The sequence below is a fragment of the Spermophilus citellus genome, assembly GCF_964194105.1.
Source record: "Spermophilus citellus genome assembly, chromosome: 13".
Taxonomy (NCBI): domain Eukaryota; kingdom Metazoa; phylum Chordata; class Mammalia; order Rodentia; family Sciuridae; genus Spermophilus; species Spermophilus citellus.
The window spans coordinates 25,776,903-25,799,540 of record NC_138193.1 but is presented as its reverse complement, the minus strand read 5'-3'; the positions used below and the strand labels follow the sequence as shown (position 1 = coordinate 25,799,540).

At 58.8% G+C, this 22,638-nt stretch overlaps 1 protein-coding gene across 6 annotated transcripts in view; it reads left to right on the top strand.

Annotated features, from left to right (window-relative positions):
* The window catches only part of REEP1 (receptor accessory protein 1), an 83,210-nt gene that overhangs the window by 57,743 nt on the left and 2,829 nt on the right, over nt 1–22,638 (top strand). For 3 of the 6 annotated variants that reach the window (XM_081265042.1, XM_081265040.1, XM_081265044.1), the window contains 5 exons: nt 7,577–7,627; nt 12,553–12,730; nt 16,363–16,398; nt 18,510–18,523; nt 20,965–21,135. In XM_081265042.1, coding sequence (XP_081121168.1) covers nt 7,577–7,627; nt 12,553–12,730; nt 16,363–16,398; nt 18,510–18,523; nt 20,965–21,135 — 450 coding nt within the window. The remainder of the gene's footprint in view (nt 1–7,576; nt 7,628–12,552; nt 12,731–16,362; nt 16,399–18,509; nt 18,524–20,964; nt 21,136–22,638) is intronic. The other 3 variants (XM_081265043.1, XM_081265041.1, XM_081265045.1) reach the window with 2 other exon arrangements.

Here is a 22,638-nt window from a genome sequence, read left to right as displayed (position 1 = left end):
TCCGGGTGACAGCCCCTCTCTGGGAGCCCAGGTGGGGGCTCAAGGTCTGCCGTCAGCTGGCAGCGGGAGAAACAGCTGCTGTGTGTCGGGGGAGATTCGTGGATGGGAGGTGGCTGTCTTAGCAGAGGGGTGCTCTGGTCTCCCATGGGGTGGCAGGGCTGGGGACGGGTGTGCAGCTGTGGGAGGGTGGAGACTGCTCCACGGGGTCTGTGTGCACGGCAGGATGAGGTGCTGAGTGCGGGCAGGATGGAGGTGCTGAGTGCGGGCAGGAGGGAGGTGAGAGTGTGGGCAGGTCTGAGGCTGAGTTGGCCGCGCCCCGTGCCAGGCAGAAGCACTGAGTTGGCCGCGCCCCGTGCCAGGCAGAAGCACTGAGTTGGCCGCGCCCCGTGCCAGGCAGGTTCATGGGACTGGGCACAGAGGCTGTAGCTCTTTAAAAGCACCTCTGCCTGAGGCCAAGGAGTGCTACATGCAGGCTGGGAGGAGAACCACAGGGTGGCCGTCCACACGTGACCGGCTCCTTCTGTGACACAGACCGCAGGGAGACATCCACCGCACACAGCGGCCCCTGCAGGGCCCTTCCTGCCCTCCTGTTAAAGCTGCCCACACTGCCAACACGGTGAAAGAGCCCATGAGCGGCTTTGCAAGGGGAGTTCTGGGCGGTGTCCCAAGGAGATCCGTCAGGACCCCAGAAGGCCCTGGATCCCCAGTGCAGCTGGCGTCGAAAGAAAAGAGAACAAGGAATCGCTACATTCTCAACACATTAGGACGGCTTTGCACTGGGAAGCCACAAAGCCCCTGCTGGTCCTCCTCTCAGTCCTCTTCTAGTCTCTCGGAAGGAAGACGGGCATGGCTGTGCTCAGTTCAGAGTGTGAACGTGGCGCAGTGTGGGGGCGTTGTAGGTCACTGGCCACCCAGCTTCATGTATGTAGGTTCTTTCCTGCTGGTGACTTCCACAGGACTGTCCTTTCAGGTTTGCCTCAAGCCGGAGTTACCAGAGCCTTGTGCCACCCTGGATGGATACTGCTGTCCCCAGACCACCAGGGGGGTCCAAGGCCCACGGCTTCCCCATCCAGGCACCTCCAACAGCTCATCTGGGACTCAGCTCTGGAGAGAACCCCTCTGGCTCCTTCCAGGTGGACTGACGCAGAGGAGTCTGGTTCAGAGGAGAGTGTGCTCTGCTCTGTGGGAGCTTCACCGCTTCTCTACATGTGAATATCTGCAGAGAAGAAAATGTCTGTCTTCCAAAAACAAGGCCCTCTGCTTTTGAAACAGATGTGTACTTTAAAAAAAAAAACAAAGTAGTCAAATCCAAAAACTCATGGCGGCTGGGGTGCCCATCGGTGCTTCCATAGCAACAGTGGATCATGCCAGGCAGGGTCAGAGGTCGGTGACTCACCAGCCAGTCCAAACCTGGCGTTCATGTCCAAACCACCTAGAAGCTTTGTTTTATTTTGTAGTAGATTCTCAGATGCGCTGAATGAGACTCTCAGGCCGTGCTCAGGTGTGTCTCTATTTTAACAAGTTCCCCAGGTGATTTTTAAGGGGCTGGCCCTGCACAGGTCACAGAGCCATGAGTTCAGGTGACTAGGGTGAAACAGCTCACTCTGCACCTTTCCTGGGACTCAGACTTAATTCCTTGAAGCATGAGGAGTGAGGGCAGTTGTGCGCGTGTGTGTGCGCACGCGTGTGTGTTTCCCCAAAACTTAATGGCAGTTGAGGAATGTGCACACATGCCAGCTAACTTTGGGGACACCACGTGTCAGCTGACCATGGGGACACTCAGAGGTTCATCAGAAGGTGCAGGCTCAGTGCACATACCTGGCCTGTGAGCCTGCTGTGAGCCATAGGTACCATCAGCATGTGTCCTCACTGACTGACCTGTCCCTGCACAGTGTGACTGTGCTGAGGACTGCAGATGCTGGCCAGGTGAGGCGTCCAGTCTCTCCCCTCTCCCTTTCCATCCTGCCACAGCTCCCAGGAGGATGCTACGAAGCCTAAGGAAAGATCAGGAGATCTTTTAAATTCATCATCATGCAAATATATTTCTTATTAATGCTAATATATCTTAGAACTGAAAAAACTAAAATGAAACAACTAGACACAGGGATCCCCCAGAACTGCTGACCCCTCCTGCGGGTCTGCATCCCTATCCTGGGGGATGCACCTCTGTCCAGGTGTCCTCTGCTGCTCGGCTGGCTCTGCTCCTGGCCCCTGACTCCACCAGGGGAAAAACTGAGTCCCAGGACTTTTCAGGACTAGAATTGAACATCTCTTTTTAAAAAATAACACTCTCTTGGGGGCTGGGTAGAGCACTTGCCTCGCACATGTGAGGCACTGGGCTTGATCCTCAGCACCACATAAAAACAAATAAATAAAACAGAGGCATTTTGTCCATCTACAATTAAAAAGACCCTTAAAAATAATGTTTTCTAAATTTATTTGTTCAGCAAAACACATTCTCATGTGAAAGGGAGTCCCTGGGAGAACTAATGGAACAAGTTGCACAACTGTGAGTTCTCAGGCCACCTTATGCCCCTTGAAATCTGAACGGCACACTAATCCCTTCCACCCACTCGCTCTCAGACCTGGTGAGCCAACCTTGCTTTGATATGAAACTCGAAAGGTGATGTTGTTTAGCCCCTGAAGACCCTGACCCTAGAGCAGTACTGATAACACCAACCATTATAGTTGCCCACTGAGAGTGCTGCCCAGCAAGATCCGCATCCTCTCAATCAGGGACTCTTCTCCCACAGTGGGTGTCCAGGTGTGGGGTCCCCAACCCCCAGGAGTCCCATAGTTCCCTCCTATGGAACGTCAGTGTCTCGAGGTGAGGGACTCTGCCTTCCTCTTTGCTTCCTGCTTAGAATGTGAACAGCAACAGGACGATGCCTAGCTACCTACCTCATCACACCTGGTCGAGGGCTCTGAACATACACTTCTTTGATCCCTTCCTTCCTGCTGTGTCCAATACGACAGCCACATGCCACATCTGGCTATTTAAATTGAAATTAATTAAACTAACCCTAAAATTTGATTCCTCGGTCACACTGCCCCTGTCTGGAGTCCTAAGTAGCCATGCTGGCTGGCACAGTGTATCACATTTCTATGGCTGAAGGAAGTTCCACTGGGCAGGCCTGCCCCAGCCCTCTGTTAACACTCTTGGGTTCTCCTCCATCTTGTTTCCACCCTGGACCTGTAGCTGCTTTGGCTTTGGTAGGACACCCCCAACCCTTACCCATTGAGCTCTTGGGCCTCTCTTTATAAGGTTTGCGGGGAAAATGGAGAAGCTCAGCTGTCGCGGCACCCATGCTGTGGCCCTCCGCCTCTCTGGTCCACCCAATGTGGCTCCACTCTTCAGACCTGCTCCCCAAGCTCAGGCGCTTTGTCTGCAATTATGGCCAGCAGCCACCAGGGGGTGACCAAGCATCTAAACAGCCAGGCCAGAACCACCAGGAGATGAAGGATCGTGTTTTCTTCTAAAAAAAAAAAAAAATTCTCAATTTGCCATAAAAGATAGTTACAGAATCGGGCTGAGGCTGTAGCTCTGTGGCAGAGCACTTGCCTGGCATGCGTGAGGCCCTGGTTTCCATCCTTAGCACCACATAAAAATAAACAAAGCCATGGTGTCCATGAGGGACTATAATAAAAAATTGTTTTTAAATAGTTATAGAATAGTTTAACATAAATAGAAAAAAAAAAGTCCCCTCCTTGCCTCCCTCCTGCCCCCACCTCTTATCCACCAGTGCTTTATCTAAACCTCTAGCTGAGTGAAGTGCTGCTTTTGAGCCACAAGCAGACTTTATTCTTGGATCGGAGTCAGTCCAGAAGCACGTGCCCTGTGATTTGGGCTCCTGGCTGACCAGTTGATTCCTTGCCTTTGTTTTCTCTCTAGCAAAGAGCCACCTGTCCACAGCTCACCAGAGGGCAGGCACTGATTTTACTCCCCCGCCTCAGCCTCGCTTACGAGTCATTTCCAAGGAGGGAGAGAAAGCAAGGGCTGTGCCTCTCCAGGTGCCCGTGCCCTTTCTGTGTCCACCTGTGACTGCTGGATCTGTGGGCCTGGGCTCCTGTCTGCCCCTCCCTCAGGGGAAAGCTCCCCGGCGGCTGTGCCAGCCCACATTGCGATAGCCCTTCTTGTTCGAGCGAGGACTGTGGGACATGGGTTAATATTTAGGACTCACCATGGTAACCAGCTGTAAACACCAGCATGCTCTGAGAGGTGTGGACAACCTGCAGAAGACACTTGGAGGGGCTGCCTGCCCTCCAGCCCCCCGCCGCGCTCACACCCAGCTTCTCACCTCAGAGCCAGTCTCCGTGGGACCCAGGAGGCTCTTCCCGCTGTCGCTCGCTCCCAACCTGAAAGACCTGGCCTTGCAGCCAGCCAAGCAGGAGGCCGGGGGCAGGAGCTACGGCCCAATGGACAGCCCCTCTGTTCTGTCAGCCTGGAGGGTTAGCCTGCTGAGGGCATTGAGGAAGAGGTTGGCCCAACCCACAAGGTCCAGAAGACAGCCTAAGGCTCTCACCAGGGGATAGCCTCGTGGTCTCTTGGCTGTGGGGCTTGGAACCCTCTGCCCTCCACACATGCCCGCTCCTCCCTGGCGCCTCCCCTGCATGGTGGGCTCTCTGCCCCCGGCCAGCTCCTCCCCCATGACACATCTCATGCTTGTCCCTTCAGCAGCCATAAAACACCCGGCTTCCCTACCGGCTTCTCTGCCTGGGGCTTGGGCCTCGGCACCCTTAGTGGACACTCCCTAGTCCCAAGTCTGCCCTGCCCTGGGCCTGTCTTTCTGATGACCATGCAGTCACCATCTCTCAGGACCCCAGGCTCCAGGTCTTGGCCATTCTAGAGGCGCCACCCTTCCCCACTTGACCTTCAGGTCCTGGCCATTGGACTTCCCTCTCCTCCCCCTCCTCCCTCGGCTTGGACAGGTGCTGCAGCCACTCAGAGTCCCTGCCCTTCCGCTTCCTGCCTGAGGCCTGCCGTCCGACTGCTCCCAGCATCAGGCCTGGCTCTCCTTCCTTTGCAGCCCTTGGTACTTGCCCACAGCGCCGGCCCCTGTTCTCGGAATTGCCACTCTCACTACGCATAGAGCCGCTCTCCTGCCTGCCTTTGCCACGTTCCTCCTTCTGCTTCTCTGAAATCCTGCCCACGCCTCAAGGTCCTGTCTGCCCGCTAGAGCCTCCTGTGCTCCCATGTGGAGCTGGGCTCTCACACCCTGGTCCTCTTCTGTTGTGGTCACTTACATTTCGTCCCGCCCACGTCCCTGAGAGGTGCTCAGTGAGTGCTGAGGGAAAGGAGGGTCTCACGTGTTCTTAACTGCCTCCCAAGGGTGGGCTTCGGGAACAGCAGACCCCAGGAAGGGGCCACCCCTCCTCCTGTGGTGTCCCGTGAGCCTCCACTCTGCCACAGGGATGGCGTGGTACCTGCGATGGAGCAGTTCTGAGCCAGTGCACAGCAACCTCCTGAGGGCAGGGCTCATGGCCAGTGCTGCAGAAGGGCCACCTGTTAGGCTCCTGCTCCTGGGTGATGTGGCCCTCCCAGGCTGGTCATGACCTCTTCACTGTGGAACAGAATGACACCAGCCAGGCACTGGCCCTGGGCAGCTGCACGCAGACTTGGGCGGGGAGGCCATTTCCACTCTGGTCCCCTCCCACGTGCCCTGGCCTCCTGGCTGGGCTTTCCCTATCAGGGCTCCTCCTCCAGCTCGACTGCCCCAGGTGGAGGGTCCCTGGAGACACCTGCCATCTGCACATGGAGAAGGAAGGCAAAGGGGTGCTGCTGTTCAGGAAGGGCTTCAGCCGCCAGAGCCACAGCCTCTGCTTAGGGAAGCAGCAGAGCTGGGTTCCTCGGCAGGGTCTCCCAGCTCTACCTGCTGAGGTTCCCAGCCCGGGTCCCACGCACTACCCCACCCACCTGAGCAGAGCCCTGAGGGACCACCACCCGCCAGTGAGGGTCTCAGAGTCGGCCACAGCCAGGCTCTGCAGGGTGGGCTCCAGCCTCTGACCATCCTCTGTCAAACCCCTAAGGAGCTCGGAGGGTACATTGTATCCCAGGGCTGCCAGCCAGGGTGCCAGCCAGGGCCACCAGCCAGGGCTGCCAGCCAGGGCCGCCACACAGGCTCCCGACCCGAGGCAAGTATGGCAGCATTTAGATGCTAGTTAAAGAACTTGGACCCCATGCTGTGTTTCCATAAGTTGCTTCCCTTTCCGTGAAGCTCTCTCCTGTGGAAAGACGTTGGAACACGCATGACCACAGCTGCACTTGCCACTAGGATGTTTTGTCCTGTGGATATCTATCCTGTCCTCTCTCCCTTCTCACTGTCCACTCACTAACCCCCTGGGCCTTTGCTCTAGGGTGGCTGGGCCAGGTAGAGCGTCCAGCCAGATGCCCATCTTGACAGTCATGTGTGCAGGTCCCTCCAGGTGGTCTTGACACCGTCACTGCCCATCACTGGGCACGAGCAGTAGACCCTGGCCCTTAGTGCTGCCCTGACTCCCTGCTTCTCCCTCTCTGGGCCTCTGTGGGCACCCCACTCCCACTGCCCCACCAGCCTTGAGGGTTTCGTTTGCCTGCTGTCCGTCACCAAGGGCACCTCCCAGAGGGAGCCCGGGAAATCCAGTCCTTCTTCTCCATGTCCACGTGCCAGCTGCAAACTGAGGGGAAAGAGGAGGAAGCCCTTGGGCCAGTCCTCCGTGTGTGCGGCCTTAAGTGTCCAGAAGGTTCTGACTGTTCTAACATCTGCTTTCAATACCCGCCCACTGTTCACCTCCCCACCCTCACCAGGGATGTGTTCAGGTTCTGGTCAAAGAACACATCTTGCTACCAAAGTCCGGTTTTCCATTCCTATCCCGCGACCCGCACCAGGGCCTCCTCTTCCAGGTGGGCCCACACAGTGTCCTGAAGGTGCCTTGAGCTTCCCATGCTCATACCCTGGCCCTGCCCATCCACCTGTGCAGAGGCCTCCACTGATGGCCCAGTGTCCAGCCAGCAGTGTGACCTCCCCACCCCCCGCCCCGTCACGTGTTGCTGTCCTTATTCCTGGTCCACACCTAGCTAGAGCTCACCTCCTTGGGCAGACCCCATGGCCCCCACCCCACCCCTATGCAGGATACCACAGCCCTGGCATCCCAGCAGGGCTGAGCCAGTGACCGGGGAGCCAGTGACCAACCCTGGGCATCCCAGCAGGGCTAAGCCAGTGACGGGGAGCCAGTGACCAACCCTGGGTGTCCCAGGGGAGCTGAGAGGGTGACCAGCCCTGGGCATCCCAGGGGGGCTGAGAGAGTAATCAGGGAGCCAGTGACAGCCCTGGGCATCCCAGCAGGGGCTAAGAGGGTGACCAGGGAGACAGTGACCAACCTTGGGTATCCCAGGGGGGCTGAGAGGGTGACCAGCCCTGGGCATCCCACGGGGGCTGAGGGTGACCAGGGATCCAGGGAGCAGCTCTGGAACCCCAGCAGGCTGAGCACTGACATGAAGGAGGGCAGGAGGCGGACGCGGCTCTGGCCACTCCATGTGTCGTCTGTGCCCACAGCTGGGGCTGTCTCTTCATTTGTGTCCCCTCTTCCCCTTCATCAGGTGGCTCGACTCTTTCACTTTGCCTCCTCTCTGGACCACAGGGAAGGGCAGGTAACCCTGTGGAAAGGTGTGACTAACCCCAAGCTGACCCAGTTGTAGCTGAGGCCCAGCTGTCCCTGTGGCCCTGGTCTGGCTCAGTGGCGGTGGCTTCCTGCCCCATGTGTGCGGTGCTTGTGAACCTGTGGTCCTCCGGTGCCTGGTGGTGTGTCATTAGGTAGCGTCTAATGCCTGCTTAACCTCCAGGGTTTCCTCCCTCGCTGCCTGGACTTGCCGGGGCTGCCGTGGTGGGCGCCTGACTCCCTCTCCGGGCTGGTGGGTCCCATCTTCCTCATGAGCAAGGCTGGCCTCCGTGCAGCATGAGGAGGCTCCTGCCTGGCTCTGGGGGGCGTGTGCAGAGCAGGCCTCACTGTCAGCGCGGGCGCCAGTGGGGGGAGTACTAACCTGTCCAGCTGCGGGAGGGACCTGGTCTTACTAGTGGCTGATGCCAACTGCTGACCACTAAACTGGTTGCATTACTGTCACTGTGCCTATAGAGCATTAGATTCCGCGTGGTGTGGATGGGCTGATGCCATGTGGTGCCTCTCCTGTGGCTCGCCGGTCCCCGGAACGAGCGCCTCCTGGAGGGGGGGCAGTCGGTCCCTGGTGGAAACCCCACGTCCTCCCTCTCGGTTCTGTTTTTTTTTTTTTTTTTTTTAAAGAGAGAGTGAGAGAGGAGGGAGAGAGAGAGAGAGAGAGAGAGAGAGAGAGAGAGAGAGAATTTTTAATATTTATTTTTTTTTAGTTCTCGGCGGACACAACATCTTTGTTGGTATGTGGTGCTGAGGATCGAACCCGGGCCGCACGCATGCCAGGCGAGCGCGCTACCGCTTGAACCACATCCCCAGCCCTCGGTTCTGTTTTAACTGTTTCCTTTGCTGTTTCCAACCCTCCCTGCCAGTGTCTGGTGTAGGGGCATATGTGAGGGTCACACAAAGCCTGTGCTCATGAGATGGGGACTCCAGGGTGGCCTTGAGGACTGACAGGTGAACCATACTGCTTCCTTAAAGGGAACACACGTTCCCAAATTCTTCAGGGACAAGAGGGGGCGTGGTGAAGAGTGAAGCCCATTCCTCCCAGCTGCCTGCCCGGAGGCCTGGGAAGCACGCCTCCATGGTCAGATGCTTGCGTGGCCCCCACCCTGTGCACACAAAACTGCACAGACCCCCACTGTGGTGGGTGGAGGGTGCCGCTCAGGGGTGACCCAGGCTGAGAAATATGCTTCTCTTTCCACCTGGTCCAAGCCCTCCAAGGCCAGTTCAAGGGCAGGACCCCAGGACTCCTGGCCTCTCACTCTTCACCCCCTGACACTCTCATGCACTCCTGTGGTCACACCCAAGACCCCCCTCACAGGATGCTGTCTGGGACCTGCAGATGCATCCAGTGGGGTGGGGTCTCCTGCTGCACTGTACTCAGGCAGCAGCTCAATGAATGGTGACACGGACATCTGTTCAGCTCCCTGACCCTGGTGTCCATCAAGCAGAGTAGGGGTCCAAGTCTGCAGTAGCCAAGCTGGAGGGGAAGCACAGCAACTAATCGTGCTGGAGTTAAGTGACCGGCATGTGGCCAGACGAAGTGCCCGGCTGCAGTAAGAGCAGCCTGGAGCGCAACAGTTAGCCAAGGTGGCTCTGCCCTGTGCAGCCAGAGCCCACTGTGTCTAAGGACTGTGGCTTCTGGCACGCTGCCATCTTAACTACCATTTAAGAAGGCAACTGTTGCCCATGAAATTGGGACACGGTGCTAACTGGTTTTCAGGAGCCTTCTGATTTCCACAGGGGACAGGGTGGATAGAGAGCTACTCCTGTCCTATGTATCCTTGGCCCTGCCCCATCAGTCTTTGCAATGCTGGTGACATTGGACCTTGACTGGCTGGCTCCTGGGAGAGCAGATGGACACGTGTGAGGCCACTCCTGCTTCCCTCAGATCTGAGCATGTGAAGAACCGGCAGCCACGCTGATGGAGTCTGTCCCTGGCCATTTATATGGGCTTGGGTTCCTGGGGCCCCTCCTGGTCTTCTGGGTCAGAACAATCTTCTCCTTCAATTTCAACAGCAGCTTAAGTGCCTCAGAAAGTAGTGGGGGGGCTCTGTAGGGGTGCCTGAGGGGGTCATCTCACTGAGTCCTCACCAGCACCCAGCTGGCCAGCAGCTCCTCTGCAGATGGGCTGTGAAGTGGAGAGGCAGAGGGCACCATTTGTGCCACAGTCCAGGGGAGTATGGACCCCGCCTCCCCCACAGCTGTGTCCTCGTCTCCTCTTCCTGTGGCCTCTGATGTGCACTTAGGTTCTTTTTTTTTTTTTTTTTTTGAAAGGAGAGAGAGAGAGAGAGAGAGAGAGAGAGAGAGAATTTTTAATATTTATTTTTTAGTTATCAGCGGACACAACATCTTTGTTGGTATGTGGTGCTGAGGATCGAACCCGGGCCGCACGCATGCCAGGCGAGCGCGCTACCACTTGAGCCACATCCCCAGCCCCTGCACTTGGGTTCTTATTTGCACTTTTCCCTTTTTATACTTTGTCAGACACCGAGCTGTCTTTTTGCCCCTTCCTATTAACACCCAATGCAGGGTGCTGCCATGGAAAGTGCCCAATAAATCGCTGCTCAGTGTGTGAGTGAATAACAGGGAGAGAGCGCATCAGCAAGCGGCCACCTGGACCTGCCGTCAGCCTCACGCGGCTGCACTCAGGCATAATTATCAGAATATCTGCTCACATTTCCAGAATCAATTTCAGCCTTCCAAACTCCAAATGGCAGGCTGGGGTGTTGCTCAATGGTCGGCGCTTGCGTAGCATGCCCGAGGACCTGGGGTCCATCCCCAGCACCACAAAAATAAAGAAATACATTACACATGTCACAGAAACATTTCTGGGTAAAGTGAGCTAACCATGGCTGCTGGCTATGAGGTTTGGATGAGTCCCCAGGAAGTGGGGCCTGAGAGCCTGCCTCCTGCCATCTAGAGCAGAGTCTTAGTTCATGTAATGTTCTCCAAGCTTGGGCTGGTGCACCTGGTTGTTGGTCTCTGATTATTTAGAGTTTTCTTTGGGTTACTGTTGGTTTGCAGCACACTTTACCACGCGGCCTGCGCAGTGGTTTCATTAATGAGGTTCTAGGCATAAAGTTAGTTAGAAGAGATCGAAATAAAACACACAGACAGTACCTTATTTATATTGCTAGGTCCAAGACGGTTCACCTCCCTGGTTCCCGCCTCTAGCCGCCCAGCAGGGCAGCGAGGATTACTCTGGGCTAGCAGGAGAGAGAGAGAGTGAACACGCCTGGGAGTAGCCTTTTATTTGGGGAACAAGAGATTCAGGGGAGAATTCCATCCAATGAAGGTTGAGGGGGGGCTGCACTCCAAGGTCAGGGTCAGTGATTGGGTCCCCGGGGTCAGTGGTCAGGCACACCCCACACGGATGGGCTCTCTCATCAGGAAAGGGTCGGGAAAGCTTCGACACAGCCAAAGCGCCTCAGGCCCTTAACGGGAGTCACCCAATCACGCGTCAGAATGGCCCCCGACAGCACACAGTTTTTGTACTCTGGTAGGTTGGGAGCTGCTATCTCACCTTCTGAAGAACCGCTGCTTTATTGACCCTGATGGTTCTCCTAGCCCCCCGTCAGCCCTCCATATGCTCCTGCCTTGGCTTCTTTATCCTGTCTGTAACTTCGATGTCAGCGAGTCAGTGTGCTTGGTTGGTTTAATTATATTGCTATGATTTTTTATTAAGTAACATGAAAAAATATTAGGCCTGTAATCCCTGTCACTCGGGAGGCTGAGGCAGGAGGATCAAGAGTTCAAAGCCAGCCTCAGCAACTTAGCTAGACCCTGTCTCTAAAAAAAAATAAAATGGGCCGGGGGACATACCTCAGTGGTTAAGCATCCCTGTTACCCCCACAAAAAAAGGAAAAAAGAAAAAGATCTCTGCAAGCCCTCCCCCCATCTCTGACAGCCCCTGCCACGCAGTGGGGGCCTGGGCTTGTTCATTGAACTCACAGAGGCCTGAGTCCTGCCCAAGCAGCTCTGACCAGTTCTTGCTGATTTGGGCTCTGTTATTTCTGTGTGCTTTACTGTCCCCACCTCCTGTGGACCTCCAGAACCATTCTTCCCTCCATTATCCAAGTAAACTACCTCTCCTGTCCCCATCACCACGGGCACCTGAGGCCATCAGCATGGGCTTCTGAGCTGCCTCAGTTCACTGACTTGCCTGAGCATTGCTGCCCATCACCCTTCCCCAACCCCAGGCATTTCTCAGTCTCCTGCCAGCCCTGTCCCACCCAGCTGGGTGAGGCTGGCCCTAGGGTGCCACGAGGAGCACCTCACTCTCCATCGAGATGCTCCTCCTACGCAGCCAGTATAATGATTTTTCCTGATTTCTTAAAATAATGATGCCCCTCCCAGGACTCACTCCATGGCTCCTTCAGACAAGGAAGTGATCATGATCAGTGGGTTTTAAAAATAGACCATTTTCCTTCCCGTCCGCACCTTGTGGATATTTTGCGAAGCGCAAACGCACAGTGTGAACAACGAGCCTTATGAACAGTGACAGCCGCACAGACAAAAGAGGCGAATGTTGTCGTACATTAAAAACCCTGTTCTATTTCCCTTGAAAAGACCGAGGACTGAGCATGTCAGGGTCTGGCTTTCTGAAGAGATGCTTGTGTGTTGAGGACCAAGGAGACGTAGCTGGATGAGGACCTTCCTGTGCGAGTCCAGGGAAGCCACGTGGCCCCTGGTGGCAGGGCCTGAGGCGTGGTCCCCTCGTGGAGTCTGTTTGGGTCCCCAGCTCTCCGTGGGTGTCTGGGCTGAGCCGGGCTGACCGTCTTGTGTCCAGCACTGCCCTCTGCAGGGTCCATCTAGACCTTGACTCCCACCTCACTGGCCCTCAGGTCAGGGCTCCTGGCCTGGCATGTCTAGCCTCTGATGTGTGTCCCCCTGTGTTGTGCCCAGGGCCAGGGCGCCTTGTCAGAGAGACTCCGGAGCTTCAGCATGCAGGACCTCAGCACCATCAGGGGGGATGGCGCCCCTGCTCCCTCTGGCCCCCCTCCACCTGGGCCCGGGCGGGCCAGCGGCAAACACGGCCAGCCCAAGATGTCGCGGAGCGCTTCCGAGAGTGCCAGCAGCTCAGGTAGGTGCACTCCACTGCCCCTCTCCCTCTACCATGGCCTTACTTCTCTGAGAGGCCTGTCCACCATGGGCCGTGCACTCTGGCCCTGGCCCCTGGCCCTGCCACCAGCAGAGGTGTCCATCAGACCGTGCTAGGCCAGCCAAGGGGCAGTGCCACTCACCTGGAAGCTGGTCTGGGACTCAGCTCAGGGGCAGTTAGGTCACCTGCATCAGAGGGTCCTGCCTCCATTTGATCCCCTAGAATTTTGGGGGGGCAGTAGTGCCAAGCCTCGAGGCCACAGAGAGATAGACGGGGCCCTGGAGCCCCCACTGGTCTCTTCCTCTCTGGCTCCACACTCCCAGGGTCTCACCATCTTGAGCACCTGAGTGCCTCCTCTTCACCCCACCTGGGCGGCAGCCCTCTTCCCCTGGACGATTCCTTTCCTTGTTCTCTGCTCTCCCCGCTCATCCCCGGCCACCCATTCACTGTAGGCCCCTGTCCCCGGACTGGCCCACCCCCCGGGATCTCTGTGGGTCTGGGTGAGACCAGACGTGGGTTTCTGTAGAGGGGCCGTGCGTTGGGGACCCCAGGCATCTGACCCATCTGTGTGGGCTTCAGGCTCCTGGACAGCAGGGCATGGACGGGGGTGGGGCACTGGGCCAAAGCACACAGTGTTCCAGATATATTCCCAGGAGCTGAGGGCAGCCTGGGCTCTCAGCAGAGGGTCCACGTGGGGTGTGGGGGCGGTGCTGGGTCAGCTCCTCCCCTCTAAGGCATAAGGGGTGGGAATGGGCCATTCTTGTGCAGTCTGTGGCCGGGACGTATGCCTGGCATCTGCCCTGCCCTAAGCATCCCCACGGGACCCCCGGCCCCCGAGACCCCGTGTGCTGAGGCCTAGCCTGCAGCAGGCTTCCGTCCTGCAGACCTGGCTGAGCCTCAGGGGTGTGGAGCATGAGCCCTGTGCTGCCCTGGGAACAGGGACTCAGTCAGAGCCAAGGGCCCCCAGGTGCCCTTGGGATGTCCCCTGTGCTCCTCTGAGGGTTGGAAAACTGGATTTTTGGTGAGAGGTATTTTAATCCTAGAAACAGGGCAGAGCTGCGGAGAGGGCCTAGCCACAGGGTGAGGGACACCTCTGGAGGGTTATCTCCTGAGGGGCCCCTCAGAACCCTGCAGGACGGGCCTTTGGGATCACACAGTCTAACCCTTCAGGCGGAGCCCAAAGGACTGTCACCAGGGTCACCTTTGGTGGGCTGCAGGCGGGCACAGGCTCCTGGCTACCAGGCAGTGTCCTCGGGTCATCACCACACCAGGCTTCACCGTGCACCCAGCTTCTGACCCACTGGGCACTGCCCAGGAGTGGCATCGCCTCTTCCATGATCAGCTGCTGAGCCTCAGGAAGCTAGAGAAGAGGCCCAGAAGCCAGTGCAGGGACCCTCGCCAGCACGTGATCTGGGCAAATGCTCGTCCTCTCTGAACCATGGACTCCTCATCTACACACAGGAATGCCACTCTGGACCCAGCCAGGTGGAGTGCTTAGGACTGGGCCTGGGACCAACGTGCAGAGACCACCATTACCCATGCTGGTATTTAGCTCACCCAGGAGAGCGCTTTGGAACACCCAAAGTGTCCAGGAGGGAAGGGGGCTGCCAGCAGCAGGGAGATCCCTGGCAGGATGAGCTGAGCTGGAGTCCTGCTGTGGGAGGAAGTGGTGTCTCTGGCCCTGCAGCCCCTGTCCCCATAGAGTCAAGTAGAGGAAGCAGGCCCAGAGGGGTCATGCACTGTGCCAAGGCTGCATAGCACTGGAACCCGGGCCTCCTTCCTGGAACTCCCTGTGGGTGTTCAGAGCAGAACTGTGCGTGAGAGGCTTGGGTGTCTAAAAGAGGATGTCTCCTGGGTCTAGAGCATGCTCTCTGCCCAGCACCAGGTAGACAAGGGCTGGGAATGATTGGATTGGGAGTTGGTCTGCGCCTGGTAGCAGAGCCACCCTGGTGGCTGATGGTGTGCTGCGGTAGCCACTTCCGCGCTGCCCTCCCCTGGGCTGGTTTGGGGACAGGGAAGGGAGATGCTGACAGGGAAGGGAGAGGCTGGGTGGTGCTCTTCCCAGATGTTGTCGGGCCTAAAATAAAAGCCACCTCAGCGAGGAAAGGTGGCTCAGGCCCAGGGCAGGGGCAGGAAGTCAGCCCAGCCTGCGCGGCCTCAGATCCACAGGGGTGGGGCAGGGCAGAGCTGGGGAGCCACGGGCTTCTGCCAGCTGGGCCCGGACTCCACCAAGCAGAGTCTGCACTTGTCCCTGCAGGGCCAGGCCTGGCCACGGAGCTTCTCAGGACAGTCCCCATGGGGCTCCAAGGAGCCGATTGTGCAGCTTCTCCTTTACAAAAGGGCCAGGTGACCCCGACGGGCTGCTCAGCACTGTGAGGAGGGCACAGGGACAGGTGCAGGCTGGGAAGGCTCCTGGAGAGACACGGGAGAGGTGGCAGCTGTGCCCACGGAGTCCTGCGGACACTGGAGCCACGGATGTGATGCACGGGTGGGTCCTGAGCGCGCAAGGCCGCGTGAGGAAAGGACGGAGCAGCGTGAGGTTTAGGTGATGGTTCACACAGGACAGAAGTGTGTGCCCTGCCACAGACAAGCCCGCAGGGACACACTGAGCAGGAAGACGCCCTTCCAGGCAGGGGGCTGCTGCCTAGTGAGGAGGAGAGCAAGCGAGTCTCAGGAGGAAGGCCGCCAGGCCCCAGCAGGAGGTAGAGCTCTGCTGGACCCATGGGACCACTGGGGAATGAGGAAGAACCCTGTGCGTCTTGAGAAGGGGGCGCAGGAAGCTGTGACGGAGGGATGCAGATGGCGCTTGCGCGGCCCTCCGCTCTGCAGGCTCCTGGCAGGGGACCCGGGCTGCCTCCCTCTCTGGCTGCCCGTGCCCCCTGCATAGGTGCCCAACACACCTGGCACACAGGGCGCTGCCTGTGGTCTGAGGAGGACGCAGGCCCTGCCACCAGGGATGGAGAAGGATGGTGCTGCCCTGCGTCCCACGCCCAGGCTGGTGCTGCTAGTGCAGCCACCCCACCTTCTCAGCGTGTGGAGCTTCAGGCCCTTGAAGGGACAGGGCAGGCAGGGACTGAGGTTTCCCTCCCTGCAGAAAGGATGGGAGGGACGGGGCACCATGAGTGGGACGCCTAGCGCTGGCCACAGGGAAGGGCACACAGGGAGTCGGAAGAGTGGATTTGGATCACAGCAAGTCCTTAACAAGCACCCACCATGTGCCAAGGCCCAGCTGTGCTCCGACAGCCAGGGAGCAGGAGGGACAGCAGCCAACCAGGACTTGGGCCAGACGGCCAGACACTGCGCACTTGGGGTTCAGGGACTAGTCTAGGGAGATGTCCCAGAGAACTTTCTGAACCCGACGGTCTGGAGGAGAGGCTTCTGGGAGTGGGTGGTTGGAGCGATTTCCTGGAGGATACCTGAACCTGCCCACACCTGCCCTAGGGCTGCAGGACGCGAGGCCGGCTCTGGGCACCAGGGGATAGGTGCTTTGGAGCAGAGACCCCCTTCCTGGGAGCCCCGTGCTGAGCGCACGGGATCCCCACCCTCTCGGCCTCCCTGTGCCTGGGGCTGGCTCCTGGGTGGGGTCCTCACTGATGCTGCCCCCGTTCCCACAGTGTGCACCTGCTGCGCCACCTGCAGGACCCGGAAAGGTGAGTAAGCAGCATCTCCAGCCCCCGCAGCTGCTGGCTCGCCTCAGGAGGGCCTCTAACCCGAGCAGGGACCTCGGCTCCCTCCCAGCTGCATGGCTAGGGGGCCCAGTAGGGTCACTCCTGCAGAGCAGACACATTGTATTCCTGTGGGTAGTGTTTGGGGTGTGTGCAATGCCTTGGGGGCTGCAGTCAAGATGGTGGCCAGTGCGCCCTCATCTGAGGGGTGGAGCTGGAAGTTCACATCAATGTGGCCTCTAGTGGCCGTGGGCCAGAGGCCTCAGTTCCTCTCCACATGGCCTCTCTAGGGCCGCTGATGTCCTTGCAGTGTGGCAGACGACTTGGCCCAGAGCAGGTGACCCCAGAGAGAGGGCAGGCAGGAAGCCACAGTGCCCTTCATCACCTTGTCTTTGAAGTGGCCAGTTCAAAGTTCTCATCCTGTTTGGTGGAAGTGAGTCACCACGTCCATCCCACATCAAGGGCAGAGTTAACCTCCAGCTCTTGAAGAAAGGAGTAACACAGCCAGGGGCTGTGGCCATGCCTGTAACCCCAGCAACTTGGGAGATGGAGGCAGGAGGGTTGCAAGTTCAAGGCCAGTCTCAGCAACTTAGTGAGACCCTGCCTCAAAATAAAAAGGGCTGGAATGTGGCTCAGTGGCAGAGCACCCCTGGGTGCAATCACTAGTGCCCCCCCCCCAAAAAAAAAACGTGTGCAGTTATTGCTCAGTCACCACACAGTCATGCCTCCCTGTACTGTGGGAAGTAAGGCCCAGGAACTTGCCAAGACTCTGCAGTGCTGGAGCCCTGTGGTTCCAGGGGTGTCGTCCTGGTGCAGCCAAGGGAGCCCTGGTCCTGCTTTGCCACTTACGAGCTGTGCAGCTTTCTGTGAATCTCCTAACTACTCTGCGCCTTAGTTTCTTCATCTTAAAATAGAGACAAAGGTCCCTGCTTTCCTCGCTCTCTGCACTGTTGTGAAATGGTTGTGCAATGGTTGTGCAATGGTTGTCAAAGGACTACTGTTTCCAAGGACTGCCGTTAGTGGAAGCACCACACACTAGAGTAGCCAGGAGACTCCAGGGAGGGAAGAGGCCTCCACTTCTGGACAGGGACACCTGCTGCTACCTTCACTGTGTGTGACAGCTTGGTGGCCTGCTCCTGTTTGCCTGGCCTTAACTGGACACACCAGGGACTAGACGGTGCTGGACTGTCCAAGCCCTTGTGGCCCTCGCTGCTCCCCAGGGAGCATGCGGCTTGGCTCAGAAGGAGGGAGACCCCAGCCTGTAGCCTGTCGACTGCGTGAGGACACGGGGTGGGCACACACTGCCCACCGCTGCCTGGCCGCTGGCTCTGGTGCCGCTGGGCCAGCACAAGCAGGACGCTGTTAGGTGGTGGGTTGGGCTAGATGGCCTCTGCAGTGGCAGCAGGTGGTACTGAGGAGGTTCGCTGGGGCCATGAGAAGGCCTCAGTGCGCAGGATGCTTCCCTCTTGGTCCCCTGGAGTGGTGTCCTATGGGGGCCGCTCGGACCGAAGCCTGGTCCACGAGTTGTCCCGAGGATCCCTGAGCAGAGCGGGAGTCTCCAAAGGGCTGTTAATGCAGGTCCCAGCACAGGACGGAGGGTGGAGAAGGACAAGAGGCAGCTGGGAGGCTGATAGGCGTGGGGGGCCACAAGAGCCACCCAGGAGCGGTAGAGGCGGCTGCTGATCTGTGCTGTCCTTTCTGCCTGTGCACCTGGTTCCCTCCCCACCCCTGTAGCCAGTTCCTTCCCCACTGCCTGCCTCCCTTTCTCTTCCTCTGCCGTCAGGCCCCACCTGCCCCCATGGACAGAGAACTACACTCGGGATGGCCACCCGAGCCCAGGCACAGAGCACCCCTGGGACATGGTTTAAGAGGGTCCTTCCTCTTGCCATCTGCTAGGGAGAACGGCGGGAGGAGAGAGTTGCGCTGGGCAGTGTCTTTCCCCTGGCCACACAGGAGGAGCTGTGTGTGTGTGTGCACACGCGTGTGTTTTCACACTCGCACGTGTGTGTGTATGTGTGTGTGTGTGTGTGTGTATGGGTGGGTGTGGCTCTCGCCCCAGGGCCTCTCCTAACTGTGTTCTTCTCTCCCCACGGCAGTGGCGGACGTGGATGTAAGTGTCGCGGCCTCCTGGGCATGCTCTCCAGACATGTTTGCTGGCTAACGTGTGCCGTGTGGGGTGCTCACTAACCTGGGGGGGCTCTGCTGCTCTGTGGGGGGTGGCCCAGGGCTGGCTGGAGCAGAGGGTCAGGGAGGAGCAGGAGGTCAGAGAGGAGCAGGAGGTCAGGGAGGAGCAGGAGGTCAGGGAGGAGCAGGAGGTTGGGGAGGAGCAGGCGGCCAGAGAGGAGCAGGAAGTCAGGGAGGAGCAGGAGGCCAGGGAGGAGCAGGAGGTCAGGGAGGAGCAGGTCAGGGAGCAGCAGGAGGTCAGGAGGAGCAGGAGGCCAGGGAGGAGCAGGAGGTCAGAGGTGCTTGCCCTACGCCTGGGGTGTGGCCAAGGTCCCTCTTCCCCCCAAGGAGGAGGAGGACAGGAAGCTGAGACTCAGACTCACCAAGCAGCCCCCTGAGGCTTGGAGGCTGGTTCAGGATACTCGCCCTCGGGAGTCCTGGGGGAAGAACATCACAAACACTCTTGCCATCAATGGCTAGGGCCTCCGTGGCCAGGGGTGTTTCTCTTCTGGGAGCTGCTTCCGGCCCCCGACTGCCCATACCAGTGTCCCTTGCTGCAGCCTCTGCTCCGCTGGGCACTAGCTCTCTATTCCTGCTTGAGTAGCTGGGCTCACCTGCACTCTTCAGGGCCTGGAGGGTCACTCTCTCTGACCCTTGGTCCTTGCTGAAGGGCGCAGTGTGGAGAGCACGCGGGAAGCCCCTCTGGTGGTCATTGTTATCCTGGTAATGTGTGAGTTCCTTGCTCAGCCACAGCGCGTCCAGGCCAGGAGAGCGGGTTGACTTGTGAGATCCCCTAGGATCTTGAGGGGACACTGGGCCACCTTGGCGCCCACATGCATCAGTACAATGAAAGCCCTGGGGCAGGACTGAGAGGGAACCACATGTGGGTGTGCAGAGGCACAGACCCCACCACACTCAGCCCCAGGCCCAGGATGGGGACGGCCTCTACAGGTCTGCCTTGCTCTGGGGGGCTTGGGTCCTGGGTTATGTCTCATGCTCCTCATATGTGTCCAGTTGATGGGTGCCAGCTCTGACTTGGGGCCAGCACATCAGAGGAGGTGGCTGCTGTGCACCCAGCCCTGGGCAGGTGCTCAGAGGGTGTGCGGGAGGACCAGCATGGCCACACACCTCAGGACACTGTTGCTGGCCTGGGCTGGGAGCCCATGGGAGAGCCAGGCTGTGTAGCACCAACGGCTTGGTACAGACCCTAAGCTTTCCAGGTCTCTGGTGCGGGAAGCCCTTGGAGGGTCAGTCTTCCCAGAGGCCTGTGAGATCGTGGGCGTTTAAGGTCCTGAGTCTGGCTGGACTTGAGCAGGGAAAGGACCCGAGAACAGCCTAAACGCAGGGTAGACAGGCTGAGGGAGGCACAGACTGAACCCCGCATGGGAGATGGATGCCTCAGGCCCTCCCTGAGGTGCAGCCTGGGCAGATCCCTCCCCAAGGCAGCTGTGCTCTGGTGCTGCCCCCCGCAGGCTGCCACGGAGAAGGGCAGCAGAACGGAAGAGGCTGTCCAAGATGAGGTAGTGTTGCTTTGCTGGGCCCCTGGGCCCCTCTGCAGCCAGTCCCCTTTGTGGAGACAGTGGACTTGTTGGCTGAACTTTTTTTTTGTTTTGTTTTTGGAGCAGTATCAGGTGTCCTAGAAGGAGCTCAGGTTTCCATCTGCAGACAGAAGGGTGGTTGGACGAGATGGGTGAGGTAGGCGAGGGGCCTTCTGTGACTGGCTAAGGCAGTGTGTGAGGCATAGGAGGCCGAGACTGTGGACATCAGATGAGCTGGGCGGGCAGTGACAGCTTACATCTCAAGGCAGGATGTGGGCAGACTCTGCGGGCCTCCTGTGGGTTCTTCAGGGAAGCCTGAAATAGGACCCTTGCTGTCTTGTTTTTCCAAAGCGGCTACGTTCAGACTCCTTCCTGGGCTCCTTTGCTTTCCAGGGCGGGGGCCTTGGAAGTGAGGGTCTGTGTGGGTCATCACTATGGCTTCCAGGGTGCTGCCTCCTGTCTCTAAGAACGCGGAGCTGGCCACCCAAGTGCAATGCAATGCCGTCACGGTTACACGTGTGACGTAGGTAGCTGGGTTCCCGTGCGTCACCCAGCTGTCTTGTCTAGAGCACAGCCTTCCCTGGCCAGCCGGGACAGCCGCAGGTCTGGACCACGGGGACGCAGCGTGCCCACCTCCTCGGCTGGTGTGGGCTGAGCGTGGGTTGCCCTGTGCCCAGTGCCTTGCAATCGTCCTCTCACAGCCCTGGCCCTGCAGGGAGGCCCCAAGTCCTTGGTGCCTCCTAAACCCGGGCTGCAGCTGTCCTAACAGGCCTGGCGTGTGGTGGAGCCTAACCCCACCCTGCCAGCTCCTTCCTCGCTGATGCCTCCTGCGCCCTCTCTCCTCGTGTAGACTGTACACGCACATTCAGTGGTTGAGGGAGATGTGGACGAGGGTGGTGTGAAGGCCTGGGAGCCCCTCCAGGCCTACAACCCACTGGTGTTCTCTGACGACGAGGAGGAGGACCTGCTGGATTTCATGTACAAGTATAAAGCACCAAAGAGGATGGATCCGCCCCTGGAGGTACCGGCGTCGGGGGCTGCGGGTTGGAGCATGTGTCTGCCCAGGCGCTTTGCTCTTAGACCTGGGTGCCCCAGCAGTGGCCTCTCGGGGTACCCAGCACCCCCTGGTGCTGGGGTGACAAGGTCTCCCTTCAGCGAACAGGCAGGATCCACCTAGGCGCCAAGGCTGGGGCAGTGGGAGACAGAGAGGAGGCAAGGGGTCTCGTTTCCCTTGATACCAGCCGCGATGTGTGAGGAAATCGACCTGGAGAGTCTTGGGGAAGGGAGAGCCCAGACCTCGCTGCTTGGTGTCTTTACAGATGGGCCTTCTCTCGTCATCTCCAGCACAACGAGGCACCTGGTGCAGAAAGGCTGGTCATGAAATGGCCTCGGGGCACAGCCCTTTAGAGTTAGCAAGGCCAACATGTCCACAGGTGTGGATGGGTGTCGGCAGCAGGAGGGCCACACAGGAGCTCATGGGCCTTGCTCTGAGTCTTGGTGGGGACTCACCAGTCATGTCTCGGGGGCAAGGCCAACAGACTCAGGGACCCCAGAGACATCCTCTCTGCCCCCTCAGTCTCCTTTCCAGTTCCCCATCTGCTGAATCCTGAGGTCAGGGTGGGAATCCCTCCCCAGAGTGGAGACCCCTAGAGTGAGATGAGGAGGAGTTGCTATGTCCCCGCCTAGCACAGTGGCCAAGTGTCCTTGTCACCCCAGAGCCGTGCTGGGACCACCCCGACCTGCAGGGTCCACCAGGTTCCTTCTGAGATGAGGCACACATGGGCCAGTCTTTGAAGAGCTGGGAGTGGCTGGAGCCCCACCAGGCCCGGCCTCCTAGGCTGGTGGCCAAGCCCCTCTGCTCTTGGGTTCTGAAGCCGTACAGCTTCCTCGCCGCCTGCTTTACCTGCCAAGAGGCTGGAGTTAGGAAGCGGGGTCACCCCCTACGGGCTTGTGGCCAGTGGTGGCTGGTGAGGGGGCCCATGCCTGCTCTGGTCCATCCGCTCCCTCCCTTGGAGCAACTGCCAGGCACTGACCTGGATGTGGGCCTGCCCCCAGGAAGCAGAACGCCCTCCACCCATACTCAGGTGACAAGCCATCATGGGCAGCTCGGTGGGCCAAAGGCAGTGAGGCAGACTGCTTGCGTGTGGCGAGGGCTCGGGAAAGCCTCCGCAGAGGGGGCTTTCCAGGTGGTGCCCAGGGGCGAGTCAGAAGGTGTGAGAGGACAGAGAGTGGACAAAGCCCTCCTCCCTGGGACATGCACAGGCACGGGCTGAGGGGCTCTGCAGGAGAAGCCTTCCCGTTCATTTCCCAGCAACTGGGGCCTATGTCCCATGGAAGGAGGGCCTCGTGAGAGTCCCCTGTGGGCTGAGGGGACCCTTGGTGCAGTTCACTTGCCTGTGAGCTGTGGTTTGTGGAGCACAATGGCTTTGCATCCTGAGTGGGCACTGGGCCCTCGAGGCTGTGCCAGGGGATGCAAGGCCAGCGCGGAGGAAGTGCAGACTCGGCAGAGGCCAGAGCAGAGCAG